The sequence below is a fragment of the Cygnus olor genome, chromosome 2 (genome assembly GCF_009769625.2).
Source record: "Cygnus olor isolate bCygOlo1 chromosome 2, bCygOlo1.pri.v2, whole genome shotgun sequence".
In the NCBI taxonomy this organism is placed as follows: Eukaryota; Metazoa; Chordata; class Aves; order Anseriformes; family Anatidae; genus Cygnus; species Cygnus olor.
Genome location: NC_049170.1, coordinates 95,921,484 through 95,944,094, shown reverse-complemented (window position 1 = coordinate 95,944,094; position 22,611 = coordinate 95,921,484). Strand labels below are relative to the sequence as shown.

Sequence of the window (22,611 nt, the reverse complement as noted above, 5' to 3'; positions counted from 1 at the left end):
CTTGGATCCATCTCACACATTCCTGCCCCCACTTAACACACGTTGTTAGTACCTCTCACTACAACTAATTAGTTCCTTACACTGTCTGTGAGTCGATTAACATTTTTGCTCATATTGACTTCTGAAACTCCCAGCTGTGTGACATTAAACCTAAGTTAAGAGACTAAAGACCAGGTGAGGCCTGACAAGTCCCAAGGTCTAATATGGCCAGTGTGGTTTGTGTAACTCAAGGCCTGTTGTATAAAACCACCATACTCTATCTCAATTATAGGCAGTTAATGACTGTCCCGACTTTGTCCAGAACAGCATCTTAGGTCCATGACTACTACAGCTTAATTATAAAGGACATAATTATTCATGGAAGGTAAGTTTGCTTTAAGCCTGCTGTACTGTCAGTTAGCAACCCTAGTGCTTGCAAGAGCAAATCATTGCTCCTTTCACGTGCTTCACAGCAATTACTGTACACATCCATCAGATCCCTCCTCATTCACCTCTTTTCCAAGCTGAAAAGGCCATCACCTCCTGAAAGCCTTATTGAACAGAGCAACAAACAAAAATCGCAGTGAGGATGGGCCCTGTAAGTGCCATTACACTGTCCTTGAAAGAGGCCTGGAGATGCAGGCTGCAGTTAAGGCACAGTCACAAGATGGATCCAGACAGCAGCCGAGCTGCCTCCTGCCTTGCTCTCTGCTCTCTACATAATGCTGCCTGTTTGCCCATGCTTTGTATGGTCACTGAACTATCCACTAGGGACACGAGGGCCCCTATTTTATGTGGTCACAGCTCTGATTTATAGAGCTATGTGTGGTCCGGACCTCACAGCTGGGCAGGTATTCAGAGCAAGGCACTGGGTAGCAGATAGAGCAACGACAACCGAAGCGCTTTAATTTTATCATGAGGCAAACTTACTTAGATTAGTTCAGGTATGGTAAAACAGGTCTGACCTCAAGTTTTACTGCAAATAAGTTTTTTAAAAGGATTGTATTTACTAGCTTATTTATTTTTTATTTATTTATTTTTGGCCTAGCCGATGTGTGTTCACTACTCATATGAAAGGAATAATAAAAAAGAAAAAGATAGCATTTTAGCATTGAAGATCAGTTCTCTGTAACCTAAGCTCTGACACTTAAATCTGTAAATGACCTTGACAGGATGTGAGAGGAGAGGGCAGATTTGACACAATGAAACAGCAGGAGACAGCAGATACATTCAAGAGGCTAGAAAAACAGGCTCTGCCATTTGCCATCTGTATTTGGAAGTAATAAAATTAAATATATATATATATATATATAACAATCAAATGCTTAACATTAGCAGCTTAGGCATAAATGTTGTGTTACTGAAACATAATAAAGGCATCTGGTCAACAGTATTCATGCAAAATGAATTAGCATTTAAGAAAAAAAATGCACAGCCCTCCTGCATTTTACATCCTCATGCTCACCCTCTAGGGGAAAAGAAATGAATAAGGTTGAGGGACACAGCATTTTCTCAATACTTCAAAAGCTAGTACGTGGAATAAATCCGTAAGCGGTATCTGTTGCTCTCTGTTTCCAGAACTGTCCAAACCCCCTATCTCTGTCCTGTCCTCCAGTCATCCGACCCCCTGAACAAACAGGTTTAATTCAGCTGGAGACTTGGCAGTGCTGTGTACAAAGAAGCTCCATGACCTCTGCATTATCTCTCTACAGGTACCTTGAAGGAGGCTGTAGCGAGGTGGAGGTTGGTGTATTCTCCAACGTGCCTGGTTTCAGGATGAAGGGGAATGGGCTAAAGTTGTGCCAGGGGAGGTTTACGTTGGATATTAGGAAAATCTTATTTACCGAAAGGATTGTTAGGCATTGGAATAGGCCGCCCAGGGAAGTGGTTGAGTCACCATCCCTGGAGGTTTTTAAAAGACGTTTAGATGTAGAGCTTAGTGATATGGTTTAGTGGAGGACTTGTTAGTGCTAGGTCAGAGGTTGGACTAGGTGATCTTGGAGGTCTCCTCCAACCTAGATGATTCTGTGATCTCCTGGCAAGCAAGGTGGCTCTGCCTGTAGCAGCAGGCAACAGAAGGAGACCAAAGGTTGAGCACAGAGTGGACGTTAGGTTCAAGCCGCTGGCAGCGAACGAGGAGCCATGGGGAAAGCCATATTCTAGGGCCGGTGCCTTCATGCTCCAGCGAGCCTTAAGACTTGGCATGGGTCACAGGGGAGAGGCCGAATTCCAGACCCAGCGAGGGTGCATGAGCAGCGTGGGGTGGCGGCAGCATTAAGTGCATGGCGGCAGCAGGCAAAATGTTGGGAGCTGTGAAAGGAGGAATAGGGAATACAACAGAGCCTGTGCTGGGGATGTAGAAACGCACAGGGCTGGGGTCTGTGAAAGGATGAACAACACCACAAAGTTAAAAAAAAAAAAAAAACACTATATTTATTTAGTTTTCAGCAAGCTCTAAGCCTTTCCTTGGCCATCTCTGCCCTTCCCTGCTTTCTCTCAGCTCGCCCGTGCATCAGGCCCTCCACCGCCCCTCGCCCCCCGCCCAAGCCGCGCCCTTGCAGCACCGCCCGCAGCCCCGCTTCAAGCGCCGGGCCGCCTGCCGCTGCGCGAAATCCCGCCCCAGGCCCACGCCGCTGAGGAGCCGCGACTTTTCTCGCGCTGCACCTTCCGCCCCGCCGCGCTTCCCCATTGGCCGCCGCGCACCGGAAGGGAGGGGAGGGGGGGGGCAGCGCTTGGAGCGCGTGCGTGTGCTGAGGGGAGACGGGCGGCCCGGCTCGGCGGCGGACCAACGGCCGTAACGGATGCAACGGTCGGAACGGTTCCAACGGTTTTAGCGGCCCTAACGGCGGCCGCAGCAGCCGTCTTCTCCTCCTCTTCCTCCGGCGGCGGCCGGGCTGCCGGGTAGGTGTGTGCTCGCCTTGCGGCGGGGGCAGCCGGGGCGCTGAGGTGGGGCCGAGGCGTGGCGTGGCGTGGCGTGGCGTGGCGTGGCGTGGCGTGGCTGGGTCTGTGCCGCCGGTGTGTGTGTTCCTTATGGAGGGTTTAGGGGGCCCCGTTGAATTTATAACAGTTATTCCTTGGTAATACATGGTTGAAAACTGAAATTAAAAGGCTTATTTCAAGCACGAGAAGAGCCTAATGTAGAACTCAAGTGGCGCGGCTGTGAGGATGCTATCATCGTTTTATCTTGCGTTAGAAAACTGAGTCAGGCCAAGCAAAACAAAGGTAAGGCTACGCCTGGGCGAGAGCTTCAGGCCAGTGACTGCGCTGTGGTATGCAGCTTCATCCTGTGTTGCCTGAGGCTGCACATCTGGGAAAAATGCTGTGTGTGTAAGAAATGTAATTGGCTTTTCTCATACTGTGTAGATAGCTTGAGCAGGGCATTTCAGCTAACTGTGGAAATACATTGCAGAGGAAGACACAATCACCGTTTGCACTGCATGAAAATACTAAAACTTTTCTTTTTTCTTTCTTTTTCCTAGAGTCTTTAACTCCTAATAGGAAACTGGAATGGAGAGCACAGTATCGGTCACATTCCTTGTGTTGTTTTCCATACTATTGTGTGAAAGTTATCATCATGGAGTGGAGACGGGGACAGTTGTGCAGACATTGGAGAGAACTTTTCCGGAAAAGGCAGCCAGCATTAACGTTGACTTGGCAGGACTAATACAGAAACTCCACCTTCAAGAACTTTTTCGTCGTTATGGGGAAAATAACTCTCTGACGATTGAAGGATTTAGAAAACTGCTCCAGAACATAGGTATAGATAAGATGAAAAGGGTTAAAATAGACCATGATCATGACCATGATCATCATCTTCATCATAACCACGTTTCACTGAGTAAAAACGCGGAGAAGACTGTTTGTCCAAACCACGAATCTGATGCTGGCAAAGACCCCCAGAACAGTCATCCGAAAGAACCTCATAAAGCGGAGAACGTAGATCATCAGCAGAACTTGGTACGCAGCAAGAACACTGTTAATGAAATAGTGGTGTCTATCAACACTACCCCCACAGATGGCAATCCTGAGCTGCAGAGTCTGGATCCTGGAGAAGGCAAGTCAGTTGCTCGGTTAGGTCTGACTAGCTCTAACGCCATTAACATCACAGATGGCAGCAATACCAGTTGGCTTGCTAACAGCAAAGCAAATGAATCTCTTGCTTCTCCGAAGGAATCAGAAAGAGGAAGTTACCTGTATTCTAAACTTAAAAACCAAAATACCCAAGAGGTGAGACTGACTCTTTTGTGTTCTGGGAATCCAGGTCCACTGGCGGTATTGTTACAGCTTTATTTGCTGGGTGCTTTACGCTTAGCTTGGTTCAAGCTTTGTTGTTTAACAGTGTTTGTAGCAAAATGCATGCAAGCAGCTTTCCTCGAATCTTAACCCTTTGCTTTGAAGGAATGTTACGGTCATGCGCTCAGGAAAATATGCTATCCAGTTAATATAATTTTCTTTCCTTAAACGGCAATATATATTTATATTACCAATATTGACATGTTTTTAAACATATACTAAAAACGAAGAACACAAAACTCAGGCAAGTATAAAAAGTTTGCATACTCCACGGAAAAACTCTTCACGTAAAAGCAGCAGGGAAAGATCAGGTGTTCAAGGTACTTTGAAATGAATGGTACTTCATTTTTTTCCAAAATGAATTTCTTGCTTTGTAAGTGCAGCCAAACAGTCATGCAAGTATATGGCGGTTGTTGAGCTTGTTTTTAGAGCTTGTATTTTTCTGCTTGTGGACAGGAAATGAGTAATATGCTCCCCCAAGTTAGAAATAACTGAGGGCTGATGGAATTTTAGACTAACTATATTACCTATTTGCTTCTCATTTCAGATATAAGTAAATCAACGTTAAATTCTTAGTAAAATGTAGCGAAGGGAATGGTAAATTCTTTTAAATCTTACTGACTTCTTTTTGGTTCAGCTTGTTTTTTCTGCCGTAAAGTCAGAATCTGTATTGTTTTCCAAGTAACGTGGTGAAAGAGGAAAAGAAAATACGGCTAAAATAGTGTTATTCTTATGAGAGCTGCCTCACAGGCATAAGATAATCAGGTAGGCAGGGCAGAATTGTAGGGAATTAACAGGTACACGCATTCTCTTTTTTTTCCACTTATATCTTCACATTTTTCTTTTAAGATTGTGTTTAAGGACCAACTGTAAAATCAGAATAAGAAAAAATATTGCTGCAAAATGATATCTATTACTTTAAGATAGTAAAAATGAGTGCTGATAAAGCCTGTAATTTTGCTGTAGACAGTTCTGTTACACAATCGTATCTTTCTCCATGAAAGGTTTTTAAAACTAAGTGTCTCTCTGGCGTCGTAATGCATGCAGTCGTCCTAGATAATTCCGGGTGGGTATCTGCAGTGTGTGATTTGTGGGTGCTGGTTACGAGTTACTCTGCTTTCTGCACAATCAGACCAGGAGTGCTACAGGGGGACTAGGGGGGGGCTACTGAACCCGGTGTGACTGTAGGTCGTGTAGTGGAGGAAACGTGGGGTAGAATATGCTCTGTCTGAGACTTCCCATAGTAATACAAAAAGGTCTTCAACCATGTTGCTGCTTCCTTGCGTGGCCTCCAAAAACAGCCTCAAAAGTATCAGGCTTTTTTCTAACCTCAAAACAAAGCATCTGGCACCCACCTTTGAGCTGAGAACGTGTACTGATTGCGCGTCATCTATCGGTGCTACCCAGCCAGCCTCTGGGCCCGAAGAGGGGATGAAGGTATGGTTCTTCCAGAATTGGGTCATTACCAGTTTTTAATTGCTGTTGTTACACCGTTTTTCATGCAGGGTCACTGTATTCATTTCAATTAAAATGAGATGTGCCGTCGTTTCAATATATGGTATTTTGGCTCTGCTTCACCTTTAACAAATGTGTCTTTCCACAGTGCTCCAGTGCATCCAAGCTGATGCAGTCCCACGGAATAGGCACTCAGGCTCTGTTGACTGCTACGGAATTTAGCTATCTTTGTCCAGCTCTTATTAATCAGATTGATGGCAAGTGCTGCATAGTCCATGCAAGTACTGAAAAAACTGAAACTCCTCCAAAAGGTTACTCTTTGCAAATAGGTAGGTTCCCTTTTTTAATATGGAATAAAAGCCTATTGGAAACTCGTTTATGTTAGTTATACGTTTCAGAAACATGTTCCAGAGTTGAAAGAAGCTTATGATTTTCTTCTGGCACTTCTCCTTACCATGTGTAGAGAGAAATCTTTGTGGCCTACCATTTGTTAGCATCTAATTAATCAGATGATCAGGAGTATTTGACAACAGGAATGTTAAGCAAACAATCTCATACAGCAGTTGTTTATTCTAATTGCTTTTTCTCTCTTTTTTTTTTTTGTTTACCAGCTTGGATTGGTGGCTTCATATCCATCTCCGTCATCAGTTTTCTTTCCTTATTGGGTGTTATATTGGTACCTCTGATGAATCGTGTATTTTTCAAATTTCTTCTAAGTTTCCTTGTGGCATTGGCTGTGGGGACTTTAAGTGGAGATGCCTTCTTACATCTCCTTCCGCACGTAAGTATTAATTACCATTTTGTTAATTATCTCAAAACAGAAACACTGACAGCTGCCAGTACCTATTAGTGGTAATTTTGATATGTATTAATACCTACATGGTGGATAATTTCTCAACCTTGTAGGGTAGATTATTTGATAGAAATAACTTTGCTTCTACTAATAAGCACCTATCTGGAGCTGTTTGTACTATTCCTCAGTCTTTACCATGTAAGAACTTCACACCATGTTCCCTCAATCTATTTCCTGTTTTCAGTCATGCGTGCTGCCAAATCACTCATAGTTCCTTGCACCAAGAACTTTGGGTAAATATTTTTTTAGTCTCTTATTGCAGTGCCATGTCTCATCCTAAAGCCAAAACATAGCACCATACCAGGAAGAAGACTAACTACCCCAGCCAAAACCATGACAAATGTGGAATAGAAAATCTTGTATTTTCTATTACCAGTCACTTGTGTCGGTTGCTTATCCATTGTAATGTTTTTGTCAGAATCTAGCATTTCTGAAGTCCTAGGAAAATATTGCTCGATAGGCTTTGAAATGAACTGCTAGTGTTACGTAATCTGGGCAAAGATATGGGAATATGACTGAAAAATTTCTGAATTTCTTGAAACTCTTAAAAATATTTATGGATCCAGCATTCAGGTAAGATGCACTAAACCACAGATCCTGTGCTGGTTTCAAAGCCTTGTCCTTAGGGTTCTTCCTTTTCCTTTTCAGTTAATCTTGAACTTGTCATGTGAGGTCACTGCAAATCTAAATGTGTGTGTGAATGTATGTGCATCTGTGGATTATACCCAAAAATTTTTTCAAGAATGCCATATTTGCTTGAAAGAGGGAAATTACTGTTAAGTGCTTTGTAGAAAAGGGTGTTTGATGTCAGGTAGCTGTCTTAGGTGGGAAAATAATTATTGTTCTGTCTTTGATTACTACTTAAAATGCAGTTTCCTTGCTAGCATCAAGGGTATTTGTAGGGGCAGTTGTGCGTCTTGTATTCAGCAGAATGCAATTAATTTCAGTAAGGGAGTGAATACCAGTCCTGCTCTCAGTGTTTTTCTATCAACAATTTGTCCTTGTAATTGTTTGAGTTTGTATCCAGAGCATTTATCCCATTACAAGCGCTAAATCTGGACTCCAGACTTGAGGAAAAGAATGTGAAGAAAGCTTTGTGTGTTTCTCTTGTTATCAGTTCTTGTTATGTATATAATGATTTTGCCTGTTTGGTTCTCCCCTTAGTCTCATGGAAACCACCACCATCACCACGAAAAGCCTCCCCTTGAACAAAACAAAGGTCCTCTGTTCAAACATCTTGTTTTTCAAAGTACAGAGGAGAGTGCTTACCTGGATTCTACGTGGAAGGGACTTACAGCACTTGGCGGCTTGTATTTCATGTTTCTAGTGGAGCATTTGATCACTTTAATAAAGCAGTTCAAAGACAAGAAGAAAAAGGTATAACTACTATTTTGAAGTTGTGTTGTATTGCATGAGGATTTTTGAATACGCTTCTATGAAAACATAAGTATCATGTATATTCTGCTGATAGGATTTGCTAGCAGTTGCTGACTTGCTTAGTGCTCTAATTTATATTAGCAACATCTACACTTACAAACTAGGCGGTAACGTTTTTTGTGGTCATCTTCAGGAAGCCCTCTGAGTTATTTCCTTAACCAGACAGGTAGCACAGGGTTAACGTGGTGAATTTTTTTTAATAAGCAAACACCTGATTACAGCCTTTGTTTTAAGTTATTTAAGGTCATTGCTTATTAGTGACTTCTTTCTGACCTCTCAAGGAGATTATGCAACTGATTTTTTTTATTGTTTTAAATCTCCTACTGGCTGAAGTAAGATGACCTCTTGCAGTTATTGCACTACTGCTGAGGGGGCACTTCCCCAAAACGGGTGAGGGTGGCAGTCACTCCTTAGACAAGTAAGCATCTGACTATGCTGTAGAAGGTGACCTTGTTAGATAGTATTCAGTTTGAAAATATCAGCTGCCAAGTTCCTCTTCTTTCCCTTCTCTATCTGCAAAGAGGAGAGCAATACAGCCTTCGCATTACGATGCTGTGTTTTATGTGGAAGGTGTAAATAATTGATTTGGGTGGGTTGTAAACATTGGTTCAGCAGACTTGGTGCTGTGTGCTCTTTGAATTGCGTCACAGCAGGTTGTGTTGGTGTGGTTGGTGCTGGAGTAAGCTAAATTAACTGTGAGTGACAGGATCACTTTCTCAATCTATTATTAAGTGTATTCATCAAGAGATGACTTGAGTTCCAAGCAAAGCAATTATTTTCTGTGTCCTTATCTCTTAGCCACGGAGAATGGATTTTCTGTTAGGCTAATTGTGCCTTTCTAGATACTGAGTCACTGATCATAATTTTTTGTGATGCCGACACTAGTGAGTGATGACTTTATTTGGCTTTCTTTCAATACATTAGGAAAAAGCATCACACTGACATTACACTGGAAAAGAACTAGTGGAGTAGCTCTTGTTCAGCATTTGCTGCATTTTACTTACCGAATGACCCCCTCTGTTTAGTCCTTTCACAGAAGTACATGGTATTTATGCAAGTTCATTTTTTCCCCCCTTTTGGAGCCTGAGGAACTTCCGTCTCTTTATTGTACTTAGAGGTTTCTAATGTTCCTCTTCTGCATTCTTTGTATGGCTTCCATGTTGTCCTCTTTCTGTGCAGGCTGTGTAAATGTTGTGAATATTATGTTGCTCATGTATATCCTGAAAAATAAGTAAAATGTTCATAACTACAGTATTTTCTTTTGGAATAAGAAAAAAAATGAAGATGATGGAGAAAGTAAGAAGTTTTCAGCGAATGAAGAAAAGTTAGATACAGATGATCGTAAGTCTCAGTAATGTTATTGAACAGTTGTTGTTGTGCAAAAGCACAGCAGCACAGTTTAAAAAACCAAACAACTGATTGATGGCAGCTCATAGATTTGATTCTTACTGTAGGTTCAATCACTGTCTACTTAAATTCTCTCTGAAACAAACCTGAATGTGCACTGATCTGTAGAGCAGTAGCTTTGTTTGCTACTTCCATTTAAAAAGGATTGATAGGTTGGAAGTAGTGGATTCAGTTTAGAAACAAATGTGTTAATTCTGGATTGACCAGTGGAAGTAATTTTGAGAAGCTCTTCTGGCTATGCCTGTTGCAGATGTAGCCATACCTAATGGCTTCTACACTTCTTGTATTAGACTGTTGGATGCCATTTACAGAAATCTAAATAATAGACCATGCGTATCTGAAATCCAGACTTGAGTACTTACTTATTTTTAAGGTTGATAACCTAAAATCCAAGGTGCTGAAGTATTTGGACTGCAAATAATCAGGTGTCCTCAATACTGTGTTGTGAGCAAAGCCACACCTAACTAGATACTTGTTAGCCCTTGTAGCTAAGGGAGGCTTCCATTTTTTTCAGAAAGTAGTTGTCAGCCGTGCAGGATAAAACATGCATTTTTTTCATTCAACAGAAGGGAAAGAACTTAAGAAGTTTGGGGTTTGTCAGTTAAAATCACTAACATTATTGTGCTCTTAATGTTTCTGTGAGGACACTTCAGTCTGTTGAAATTTTTGAGTATATTTTTCAGGTGTTCAAGCTTAAGAACTTGTGTATAATCAATTACTTCCACATGAAATACAGGAAGTTTGCCAAGATTATCTGTAATGTAGTCCTGCTCTTTTGCATTCCTACTCTGTAGCCCCAAGATGAATAAATGGCATATGCGTGTCAGGCTTTTCCCTTCAGAAGCAGTTGAACTAACAGCCTTTGTGCTGTGAAATTGAGATGCAGAGCCTTATGCTCTTGTACTTAAATTGCACTGGGTCTTAGATGAAAAGCTTTATTTATTTTTTGATTTTTTTTTAAGAAGGCATTTGTGGCCATATTGTATGGGGCTGCTTTAGTGTTAGGGGACAAAATAAAATGTACTTATTGTTTTGGAATAACAGGAATTTTCTCGGAAATCTGATTGAAGGAAAAATAGCTTGTGGAGGCACTTGGTACAAGGAGCTGGGTTATTCGCCTCAACTTTCAGACTTGCTAGTTGTTTCTTTACTGTATCATTTATTCAGCTTGTTTATTGTATTTTTGCTTCCTGAGTGACTCTAAAAATGTATAATATTATACTCTGGGTTTTTGTAACAGGGTCTGAGGGCTATCTAGGGACAGACTCACAAGATCCATCGCCCTTCATTTCTCAGCAGCCAGCCATGCAAGAAGAAGAAGAAGTCATGATAGCTCATTCTCATCACGAGGAGGTTGACAATGAATATGTGTCCAGGGGCTGTAGAAACAAATGTCATTCTCACTTACACGATACTCTGGGACAGACGGATCATCTCAGCCACCACCACCATGATTACCACCACATTCTGCATCATCATCATCATCAGAACCATCATCCACACAGTCACAGCCAGCGCTACTCGCGTGAGGAGCTGAAGGATGCTGGAATAGCAACTCTGGCCTGGATGGTGATCATGGGAGACGGACTGCACAACTTCAGTGACGGCCTAGCAATTGGTAAGTGTTAGTATGAATGCTGCAGCTTTGTCGTGTGTGATTATAGCAAGGTCTTGCTGTCACTTATCTTTTTGTTAGGAATATAACTAATTAGTTTTTCAAAAACCCACACTGCTAAACTTTTATCTTACAGCAGCTCTCAATGAATGATAAAATTCTCCAGTTTAACAACCTGCAGACCAGTGACGAGTAAAGCAGAAATGTTGTGCTTACAGGTGCATTTCTTTAGGAAATCTGTAATTTTTGCTCTAATTCCCACTCTTAGGATAAAAGTAGGACAAAAAGAACAGATCGAAGGTTTGTGTTTTGGGCTTCTGGATTTGAGGTCAGATCTGGGGGTCACCTTCTTTCTAGAAGGAAAGCTAGATGGTGAAAGTAAGTTATAAAGTGAAGTGAAATCAGTAATCCTTAGTCCTTCTGCTAGTCTTTCGTGATCTTGACTTCAGTAATTAAGACTAGTCTCTGGTTTTATCGCTATTGGCTTCATTTCCAGCTTGTATAGCATACTGGGGGCAGTTCAGCAGTAACGCTCTGTAAATTTTCTTGTATAAACAAGTTCATTCTTGTTTGAGGAGGAAGCCCTATAGTAACTATTTTCTCAGAGCAGTATTTGCAGTTGTTCAGGTTCAGTCAATTCGAAGAATAATGTGAAAAGAGATCTTCTGATTTAATCTCTCTTTTATGAAAGTAGAAGAGTGGAATGTAAATTTCCTAGCAGATCAGTACTGAAAATGTGGTAGAAGGAGGATTTGCATACAAATTACATGCAGAACCAATTATCTGTTAGCATTAGGGAGATTTGGGAAGGAGCTGTGATTTGATAGTTATGAAAGGAAAAATATGAGAGGTTAATAAAAGCTTATTGAACAAGTGAGAGTAATAGCTTTTAGAAGTCCTGCTGTGTGGCTTGTTCAGACTAATGGAAATGTGGCTTTCCGTCAGTTCTGGGTATGCTTGAAAATATTGTGGAAAACACTGATGCTGTGGGAATGCCAATACTACTCGTATAATTTTTATACATATTTAAATGAAGGCGTGAATGTTTCTGTGAAGATAGGTGTAGCCAGAATAACCCTTCACTTAAGTTTGTTTATTTCTTGAGATTGCTATTGATAACTTCCATCAGTTTTCCCCCTCAAAGCTGTTGTGGTAAGTATGTAGGAATTAGGTTTAAGTGCTTGTATTTCTGTTAAAGCATGCAACAGTTGTATCTGACTATCTTGTTTAAAATGATCTGTGATCTGAACTCTGCGTAGGTTCAACTAAATAACTAAAATGCAGAAAACTGTTTATTTCCATACTAATCTATATTTTTTTCTTTACTGGGGGGAAAAGTGATGTCTTAGGTATATTTTAAAATACCATAGCACTATTAATTCAGTTTCTTGGGAGGGCGTGCTATCAGTCGGGTACGTTAATGTTGTCTTCAGTTTGAGTATTAACGTTTTTAAGAGCTATTTTTAGCAGTGAAAAATAAAAACAGATATTCCTGTTCATATTTAAGGTCCTGCTTTAGTGAATCTGGACAGTATTCAGCCATATCAGCCACCTAGGAACTTTGTAACACTGTCAGATTTTGTTTTGCTTGCCTTCGTGGTCCCCAACTCAGACTTACTTTCTGTGATTTAGCTGGATCCTTGTATTTTTCCTTTTATTCTAATAAGCTCTAAGACTGGGAAAACATTGTATAAAGGCAATAATTTAGAAGAACTGGTAGATTGTTGAGGATGCAGACATGGGAGAAAGTAATTACCTTCTGCCTTCCTTTCCTTATCTAGTCTCTTCAGGATCTGAAGCCCAATTAATGCTGTTGAGTTTTCCTGTCTTAGGAGATAACTGCAGCTGTTCTCTCTCAAAAATCTGACTCAAAAACTATAAAGCGATGTTTGGAAGAAAACAGACTGCCTAGGAAAGATTGATAGTGTTTGCTAATACTAGCTCTTGCTAGTCAAGTAGCATTAGCTCGTCACTTACATATTAATTGCTGTGTGGACTGCTATGACAAAGTGTGCTGGAGTGCAGTGTGAAATACTCCTGTTGAGGTCTTAAATCAAAATAACTTTAGTCTTGCACACTGCACCTCCCTGAATTGGACTTCATAACTAGAACCATAAAAATGGATGTTTCCTAGAGGTCATCTGGTCAAATCTTCTGCACCCCAAAGTGGGTACTCTTATCCTGGGAACAGCCTCCCCAGCATGAGGAGTATTATTTGAGGCCTTTTTTAAGGCCCTGGGGACTTGGATAGCTGTGACTTTCCATCAGCACCCTTGGGTGAATCTCATCCCATGCATCTGAGTACTTCTGTTTTATCTAAATAATCTCTAAATTATTGCTGCTTTGCTGTGGGCTGTCCATTTCTTTCTGGAATGGTGCTGATACCTGCTGGTAGATCAAGTCCTAATTTTACTGCTTCCCTTCCCAGCTTTCTTCTCTATCCTCAGCTCAGTTACCTTGTGCTCACTGGAGCACAATCTGACCGTTTTTGCTCTATTTTCCATCAGTTCTCATGTTCCTGGCGTTACTCTGATCTTGATCAAGAGACTATCAATAGGCACAAAGAACTGCGTTCGTGCTTGGTTTTGTACTGGAGCTCTGTACAGCCAAGAAAACCCTTTCATGTAAACCCTTTCAGGCAAAAAAAATAAAGAGGGATAATGTTTGCATTCTGTCCTCAAGCAGCCTGTACCTGTTTGTGGCGGGTCAGATGAGCTTTGGTGGATCTCCACACCACCACCAAGGTGGGCTCTGCGCAGTGGACTTCCCTGGGCAATAGATCTTATCAGCAGGTCTGCCTCTGTCGTCTGCCTTGCATGTGAGGGAGTTGCCTAACACTAAAATTCTTTCTTTTTATGGTGCTGGCGCTAATCAGATCATCTGAAGTGGTGGGTGAATGTTCTGGGCTGGGCAGAACTCATTTCTCCTCTAACTGCTGCCAAGATCACAACCATGTTCTTTAGATCAGCTGCTGCATATGGAGGTGGGAGAGTTCCTCCTGTTGCTAGGCACTGCTACTCTCCAATTTTACTCATCTGGAAGTTCACGTTGGCTTCCTGGTCCCGTGCTCCTTTGGTCCTAGGCTTTTTTTTTTTGGTCCCAGGCTTTTGCTTCTGTAGAATGACTTCTGAAGACCTTCTCGATCTCCTCCTCATTAAACCAGGTCCAGAGATGCCTGCATGTTTTTTTGCACCTCCTTCACTAGGTGCAACAGTGGCAGGTAAAGCTGTTGTTGCTGCTCCTGCAGGGGAGAGCGCTGATCACCTCCTGCAGCCAGGTACTTGGGTGGCAGCGTCCACCCCCAGGAGCTTTGTCTGGGTGGAGTTTGCTGGAGTACTGGTGGCGGCTGCCCTGGTGGAGAGAGAGAGGATGGTCTCCTGCGTTCACCACTATAGCTCTCCCTCCGAGCCGTGCTCCTGGGACCCCTGTGTGCCAGCTGCTGCAACGTGACCTCGTGCCTTTTTCGGCCCTCGGTGGCTGCACCGTTTGCTGCACACTTGGGGAATCAGCTGGACAAGAAGCTGGATGTGGTTCTGCAGCACCCCTTGGTGAGACTTGGGGAGAAAGGTGGCTGCTAGACTGATCTGAGGAGCTGTGTGCTTGTTTTTTTCCCTATTTAAAGTAGGGTGGTTCACTGTGCATACAAGCTGTCCAGAATTGCCTAATCTTTCACTGCTGGCTTCATGTGGCTGCGTGGCCTCACGTGTCATTGAATTTGCCTTCTTCTAGAGCCTGACTCGGAGAGGCAGTTGAGATGAAATCTTCCCTTTATATCTTTTGAAAACCAGTGTCCTTTCTAATGGTATCTGCATATGTTGTGGGTTTTTTTTTTGTGAGTTGCGTTGTTGAACAGTAGTGGGCTTAGTTCAGAAATTAGATGGTGAAACTTGGTTTGCTGTAGAGGATTAGAGGATTTCGTCTTGCTTTGGATTGACCTTTCTGAATCTTAAACAAGAACTGTTCAGTGACGCTTTAAATGCTTGTGGAAGCATAACAAAATTTGAGTGAGACTAATCATATGTCCTGACCTAATATGAGCATGTGCACCAATGCTTCTGCACTTGATGACTGAATGTGAAGTAATGTCTCTTATTTTTTCCTTTTCATAGGAGCAGCCTTTACTGAAGGGTTATCAAGTGGTTTAAGCACTTCTGTGGCTGTATTTTGCCATGAATTACCTCATGAACTAGGTAAGACCCAAATAATTTGCTATGCTGCAGCTACCTAGGTACTTATAAGTGCCCTCTGGAGAATTAAAGGTTATTTTATTATGCAGCACAGTAAAATTTCTTGATTAGAAAGCCTCAGCCATATCAGACTGTCTATTCAATAATACCCTTAACGTATTTAAAAGAACGTTTTATTTATGAACTAATTTTCCTTTTAAAACCCCAAACACCCCTGCTACTAATTCTAAAGCTCGTTGTCTTTTGCAATTACTTACAACTTGTTCTGTGCGGTTCATCTCTAGTTCGTATTCTTCATAACATAGATTCAGGAGAATACATGTCAGAATTTGTTTAGTCACATCTCTGCCTAATTTTATTGTTTGTGCTGTTGAAATGACTCCTTTGTGCATAGCATGTGCTACTTTTCCTGTTAAGTCTTACAAAGAAGCAGTAGCTATAAATTAAGCTTGGCACTATTCAGAAATCTTTCCTGGAAATACTTTGTCTCTTTGAAGCTCGAGTGATTTAAATTCATGACAGTAATTTTTTAAAGGAATGCATGTGTTGTAAGTTCGGTATTGTGCCCTTTTGCAGTGAAGCTCCTGAGAACAGGACTTGGCTGTTTGGTTGAACTCAGAATGATTTTCTTTCCAGTTGTTGAAGCATTTTGAACATGTAACTGGTATGTCTGTCTTAGCAGCCGTGGTCACATCTGGTATACAGAATGAGGAAAGAACAGTTTGCTTACACTTTTTAAGGTTTAATTCTCTAGAAAGTGCACTGTTCAATTTCATTTAACAGAGCTTGTAAACCAGCGTGTGTATGTATCAAACCATTTATTAAACAATTAGATGTACTTGGCTGTCGGTACAATCATGTTGTACAGAAATAAATTACTTTCTCTGGAGAATGTACCTGGTTTTACAACACGAGGGGAATTGAGCCTTGTTCATCTTAATCTAAATTCTGTGGAAGTCGTGGAACTTGTATTAACTACGTGTACTAATGACATTTAGTACAAGTATACAAAATAAATTCATGTTACAAGTCCGACACTTTGGATTCAAATGTCCTGTTTACCTTCAAGCAGGAAAAATCTGAAACTTAAATCATGCTTTTTTTAACCAACACAGAAAACTTGATGCAAATACCTTCTTTAACAGAGAATGTGAAATGGCATAGGAATACTAAGACAAATTGGACTGGTTAAAGTTAACTAGGGAAGAAATTGGATTGTTCTGTTGTTAGTGCTGAGCACCTGTTGATAAGATTATACCAGTTCATCTTAATTGTAACCTCTCGTGGGATAAGCTGTTGTAACAAATTTCTCAACTCAGCTTTGAAAACTGCCTTTATTTAAACTGGAGTGAAGTTACATTTTCTACGTAGAATCAATTTCATTTCCAAATAATAAGCTTGTATTACTTTACGCTTTGTTTAAATATATTATACTGATCTTAAAACAGATTTCTACTCTGAATGATGAAAAAAATCTGGTAATGTACCATTCTTTCAAATAAAATTAAGACATTATGATTGCTTATGGAAATTAATTATGACTTTCTAAATTTAAGCAAGCTAGACTTAAAGTACAAAGCAAAGTTAGAGGATAATAAATGAATTCATCTTGGTACCATTGTTCTATGCAGTTAAGTGGGAATACTTGGTTTTAGAAACTGACTTGGAGTGTTCGTACATGTCAAGGACTGCAATGTGTTGGTTTAAATACGAGCTACACTACAAGCTGCCGCTTCCAAAAATCAGGAAACATTAAGGCTGTAAACTTACCACAGTAGTGTTGTTCTTCATGTGTGCTTTTTAATTTTTTGTCCCAGTGTTTTCTAATTTTGTGAAGAAAAATGTAAGGCAGATAACAACATAAAAACTTCCTATTAATCTTGTAAGAAGGAACAGAGATCATGAATACTGCAGTAATTACCTGAGGGTGTAAACACCTGCTTTGTTTTACCCTGCTGTAGGAGATTTTGCTGTGCTTCTGAAGGCTGGTATGACTGTCAAGCAAGCCGTGCTTTACAATGCGCTGTCAGCAATGTTGGCCTATCTTGGAATGGCAACCGGGATCCTTATCGGTCATTACGCTGACAACGTTTCCATGTGGATATTTGCACTTACTGCTGGCTTGTTCATGTATGTGGCTCTTGTGGATATGGTAAGTGGCTATGTTTTACGTAACATAGTTTAAAAATGAATGCCAGTTGCATTTTGATCATAAATTCTTCCACCTGTTCTCCCTTGATATGTTTTGGTACCTGAAGGTATGGAGGAGTGTTCAGTTAAATGTCCAGGTGCAAGATTACTTAAAGGTTACTGTTGGTGCAGAGATTACTTCTGCTGTTAAGCATCTGATTTAAAAACCAAGGCAGAAACAAAGTAAAACACTTGCTCTGACAGTGGCTACTGTAGCAGGTAGTGCTCAACTTGCAGTCTTAGGGGCTCTCTGCAGCACCAAATGTGCTTCGGCTTTTGCAGCAAATCGTTAGTGCTTCTTGTGATGAAGCCCGAATTGTGTTAAAATCCACACTGTACCTCAAAGGTACAACAAAGTACTTAATGGATGCTCATGGAAGTTTAACCATCATCTTAGAATAAAATACTTGGTGTGGCTTGATTAAATCAATTGGTAAATAAGCCAGCCATTTACTCAGATTATAATTAAGACATCAGCATAATTATCATGAAAACAGTAATTATACCATTACAGACTCTGTCTCTAGCTTATGTGAAAGTAGACTGATAAAGTTATTTACGTTGAGTGACACCTAACTCAAGGAGTAGTGTGAATGCAGGCAACAGGAGAGTCTCAAGGAGTGAGGCCCAACCACTGCATGCTTCATGGCTGAAGCACTGGGTTCTAAATAACTGTTTGTTTTGAAGGCGTTTAACCCTTTCTTGTTTGTTTAGGTGCCCGAAATGCTTCACAACGATGCTAGTGACCATGGATGTAGCCGCTGGGGATACTTCCTCTTACAGAATGCTGGTATTCTGCTGGGTTTTGGGATCATGTTACTTATCTCTGTGTTTGAACATAAAATTGTATTCAGCATAAACCTGTAACCTTTGCTGCTGGGAACAGAGCTTGGCGTTACGTTGGAAGCAACAGGTAGCTGTTTTTCTATTCCATAACAGAGGGGTACGCGTGATAGAAGCTAGATATTTTTATTGGTGTATGTATTGCGTCACTTTTCCCCCCATGCAGATCTTTTTCCCTCCTGTAGAAATGAAACTAAGTGTTTTCACTCAGAATTTAGTTCTGCATATGGTACTGTGGGAAAGCATACTTAGGAAGTCATCGTGAAAGTGCCAAACCTATGACCGCATTATCACCCGTGGTGGTGGTGGGGATCTAGTCTTTTTTTGTGAGTTTATTTACTGTAAGTAATTACATGTAACATTGGTGTTTTTTTACTTTGGTATTTGTTTTTACCGCATTTATTTCTTTATGCCAATAAAACACATCAGTGGTTCTTATTTTAGCACAATCAAAACCAGTGAGTAGAAAGCACCATGAGCAGCGTAAAATAAAGGCAGGCAGTGTGTAGCGTGTGCTTACATTGGTAGAAACTGATCTCTTCTGCGTCCACCTGGTTTACATGGTGTGGCAGATGAGCCCACTCCATCCTTTTCGCAGTGGTTCTGCTTTTGGATTCTGTGTTTCCTATTCCAGCTGCTTTCTACTCCAAATGGTTTCATGTGAAATCCCGTTTCAGTTGTTTGCAACAAGTGTGTTTTACTTGCTTCATCCCTTCTGATGTGTGTTACTCTTCACTGATTACTCAAATCAGCAACAACGGTACAGCTATTATGTCGTAAAAGCATAGCTGTGTCTGTAATACACTTGAATTCCATTAAAAAGGCTGAAAGCAATGCTTTATCACATTTATGCTGCCTGGAGCGGTGAAGTTGTATTACAGTGTTTGATATCAAGGGGAGTAGTGTTACAGGTTGAGACAAACAGTTATTTACTGCGACAACTTTCTTAAGTCTTGATTTATTTTGGGAAATGAACTAGTCAGCTCTTCCACTCAGCTCTAGTTCTGTGTGATTACAGACAATAAACCTGTGCTTGCTCAACAGTTACATTCTTTGCAACAACTAAACCTGAAAGATCCAAAAAGCAAAAAATTCTTTGATAGCACGTATAGGGAAACAGCATATTAAGAATAATAACCAGTGTAGATATAAGTATGTAGTTTGAGCTTACTGTATTATGGTCTTAATATTTTAACCATCCTGAAAGTAACCAGGAAGGAAAGAGACAACTGTTCACAAAAAAAGAACAAGGCACACCCCAGCAACCAGAATCCTGCATTTGCAGGAATTGTGAACGTTAAATTGTCGTGTGTCTCAACTTTTATGTAAGAATAAGAAGATAGGCTACCTTAACTAGCTAGGTTAACGGAGGGGAAAAAAGCCCCATAAACATTAGAACTTTTTTCTGATTCAACTTTACTGCTCTTTCAAATCACCAGCTGAATAGAAAACTGGAACAAAGAGGACCTATTTGATCATACCATGTCTGACAAGTCCAAAAAATCTGGCATATGTTGCTCTGTCATAGAGTAGCATTGGCTTTCATTTTATCACATCAGAAATAGATGCTTGGAAGGAATCGAAAGATTTTTATTTTAACTAGTTGAGAAATGGGGCCCGCAGGAGTTTGTGCAGGCAGTGGACTATTATCTTTTCTTCCTCAAGTCTTTACTCAGATTAACAAGACAAATTCATTTAAACTTCTTTCCACAGTGATGAAATACTGTTTTATCAGTGTTCTCTGAGCAAGCTGAAATAATCAGCATAAATCTGTTAAGGTTTTAATGCCAGTATCAGAGCTCATATTAAGAATTTACATAAGAATAGATTTTTTTTTCTGAGTTTTCTCTGGTGAATTGTTACCACTTTTTTTTAATGTAGAATAAGCAATGTCTTGAACTTCATTTCTGTGCTTTCTTTAAAGGTCAAATGATATCAATCTCTCCATAATAGTAGAAAATTATGGAAGGGAAAAAAATAGTGTGCTCCAATAAAACATCTGTGGCATCTAAACTGTGAGCAAAAGAAAAAGGAGCAAATACAGCTCACTTCTGTCCTGCAAGAGATTGTCTTTAAGGCTGGGAGACGGCTGCTGGCAGCTCCCTTGTAACCTTTTCTCTTGGGAAGCAGTGTGAGTGGAGCAGGAGCCAGCAGAGCTCCCTGTCATTCTTTAGACTGCCTGATCCGCATCGGGGGACCTCACCCTCAAAGGAAACTCACTCCTTGCATCCTGTATTCAGTACTTGGCCGGTGCATTTGAGACAGGATTTGTCTTGTTTTCTTTTGAGTCAGGAGGCAGAGAAAGGCAGCCTTCTTCAACTTGTCCTCAAGCTGAAGCATCCTGAGGGGAGTGCTCAGGTGTGGTGGGGTCTTACCAGTTCCCCCAAATCTTCATGTGTATGAACCTGTGTTTTTGTTTTTTTTTTTTGGTTTGGTCAGCAGTTGTTTGGAGAGAATAGACTTGTGTTTTAGAGCTCTCCATTCCATCTCTGAGAAGAATACTAACAAAATACAGGTACATTGGTACATTCTTTCCTTTCATCAAGCACTCTGCATTTTGTTTTTCTTTTCTACTGTTTTCTGTTCTACACTTTTGTGTTCTGGTTAGGCCTCTGTACTTTCTTCAGAAGCACACCTCTAAAGAAACAGCATATGCAGTCTGCCAGGAGGAATGCTGCAGCTTGTGGTGCAGAGGAGTCACGCCACGGTACAATAGCCATTTGCTATGTCTTTGTAGCATCTCTTTGGTCTGCTGTTCTGTGCTACCTCTGTCTTTTATAGCAGTCCTATTCCAGTGTTTCCAAGATTGTTACTCCTAATTCAGTCTAAATTCTAGAATTTGTCATAACTGAACCCTAAAGGCCAGCTGCTGATCGTATTCTTTCTTTCACTACCCCTAGTGCTTCAGTGTCATCAGCTCTGGCTCATGGAGAACTGGTCAGTTTCTGGCATGTGCACATTGCTGCTATCTTCTTCAGAAAAACAAATACATGAGTCTAAAACAATGCCCCTATGCACCTTCCCATGCCTAAACTGAAGCTTTTCATACCTTGACTAGTATTTTCTACTCTAATGCCCTTCCGTCTACGGTCCCAGTCATGGGACAGCGGTCTCAGAGCATGGCAGCTCTTTCTCCTCTGGAAGTCTCTTTCTGATCTTTATTGCAGTTGGACGTGTCCCCTTTAGAGCTGCTTCCCGGGAGTTCTTGGCTGGCTTGCAATGTAATAAATTGACATTAAAATACCTGCATATCAAACGTGCTGCTCATGTAGCAATGTGAAAAGTAAATCACCCTGTGGAATGCGGGGGAAGAACAACTAGGTAAGCTGGCCACGGGCATTTCAGACTGGCTCACAGCTCTGGTACTTTTGTCTTCGGTGGGACGTTGAGCAAACTGAGGGCTGAAACTTGCTGCAGGTTTGTGCCAGTGAGCTGACAAAAGTGGCTTAGATTTCTGTTGTCAGCCTGTAGTGGAAGCAGATCTTCTATGTCTTAACTGTACTTGCACTGAAATTTCTCACAGTTTGGGAAATGAATGGGGCTGAGCCTCTAAGAGCATTTTGCTGTTACACATGTACATTTCTGCAGCAGCTTGTGGTGATGTGCATGACAGCTGTGACTGATCAACAGCAGCACCTTTTTGTCTGTCTCCCTGTGTGCTACCTACGGTACAGATCTTAATTTTATGTGCAGCTGGAGTGCCTGTGCTAGGCTGGCGTATACAGAATAGGCAAATAAGGATGGATTCCAAGTGATTTTCTTTGTAATGTATTTATTCTTCTCAGATTTTTGCCTGGGTTTGTATATAAAAGCTGTCAGGTGAAGTTCCTGTGCACAGGGAGAGTTAAAATCAGCCCATGGCAGTGCTTGTCAAGTGCAAGGCCTGTGGGGCTCAGAGCGGGATGGTGTTTCTCATGCCAAGAGCCACATCGCAGGTCTTGCAAGGGACGCAAGGACTGGATTTATTTAAAATTCATTCAAGGCTAACATGCAGTAGTGGATCTTCTGCTGTGCCTGAACGTAGGGTCACGTGTAGTTAAAACTTCTGTGGAAAGCTGGGCCCCTCTGCTTGGCACAGAGGGGCTGAAAAGCTGTTTTCGTGAAGTGTATTTTTACGTAAGGTACGGTTTTAGTGCATATGATAATCGTTACAGACTCTATTGTATTGCTGTGTGCTAAAAAGAATAAACCACTGAACAAAATGCTCTTTTCTCAGTGTTTTCATAGAGAACAGCGTGGGTTGGAAGGGATCTTAAAGATCGTGTAGTTCCAACTCCCTGCGGTGGGCAGGGACACCTCCCACCAGCCCAGGTTGCCCAAAGCCCCATCCAGCCTGGCCCTGAACACCTCCA

General features: G+C 41.2%; 1 protein-coding gene across 6 annotated transcripts; it reads left to right on the top strand.

Annotated features, from left to right (window-relative positions):
- The first annotated feature begins 2,705 nt into the window (after positions 1-2,705).
- SLC39A6 (solute carrier family 39 member 6) lies at positions 2,706-22,461 on the top strand. 6 transcript variants are annotated; one of them, XM_040549365.1, is made up of 10 exons: positions 2,706-2,880; positions 3,459-4,206; positions 5,876-6,056; positions 6,393-6,508; positions 7,745-7,957; positions 9,289-9,358; positions 10,665-11,042; positions 15,149-15,229; positions 17,188-17,378; positions 18,131-22,461. In XM_040549365.1, the coding sequence occupies exons 2-10, from the start codon at positions 3,487-3,489 to the stop codon at positions 18,281-18,283; spliced, it is 2,103 nt and encodes a 700-aa protein (XP_040405299.1). In that variant the 5' UTR covers positions 2,706-2,880; positions 3,459-3,486; the 3' UTR covers positions 18,284-22,461. The 6 variants fall into 6 exon arrangements, with proteins under 6 accessions (XP_040405299.1, XP_040405300.1, XP_040405301.1 ...); XM_040549366.1 differs by lacking the exon at positions 18,131-22,461 and adding an exon at positions 15,803-15,890 and having other exon boundaries at positions 6,339-6,508; positions 17,188-17,326; XM_040549367.1 differs by having other exon boundaries at positions 2,707-2,880; positions 3,459-4,033; positions 6,339-6,508.
- The last annotated feature ends 150 nt before the right edge of the window (positions 22,462-22,611 follow it).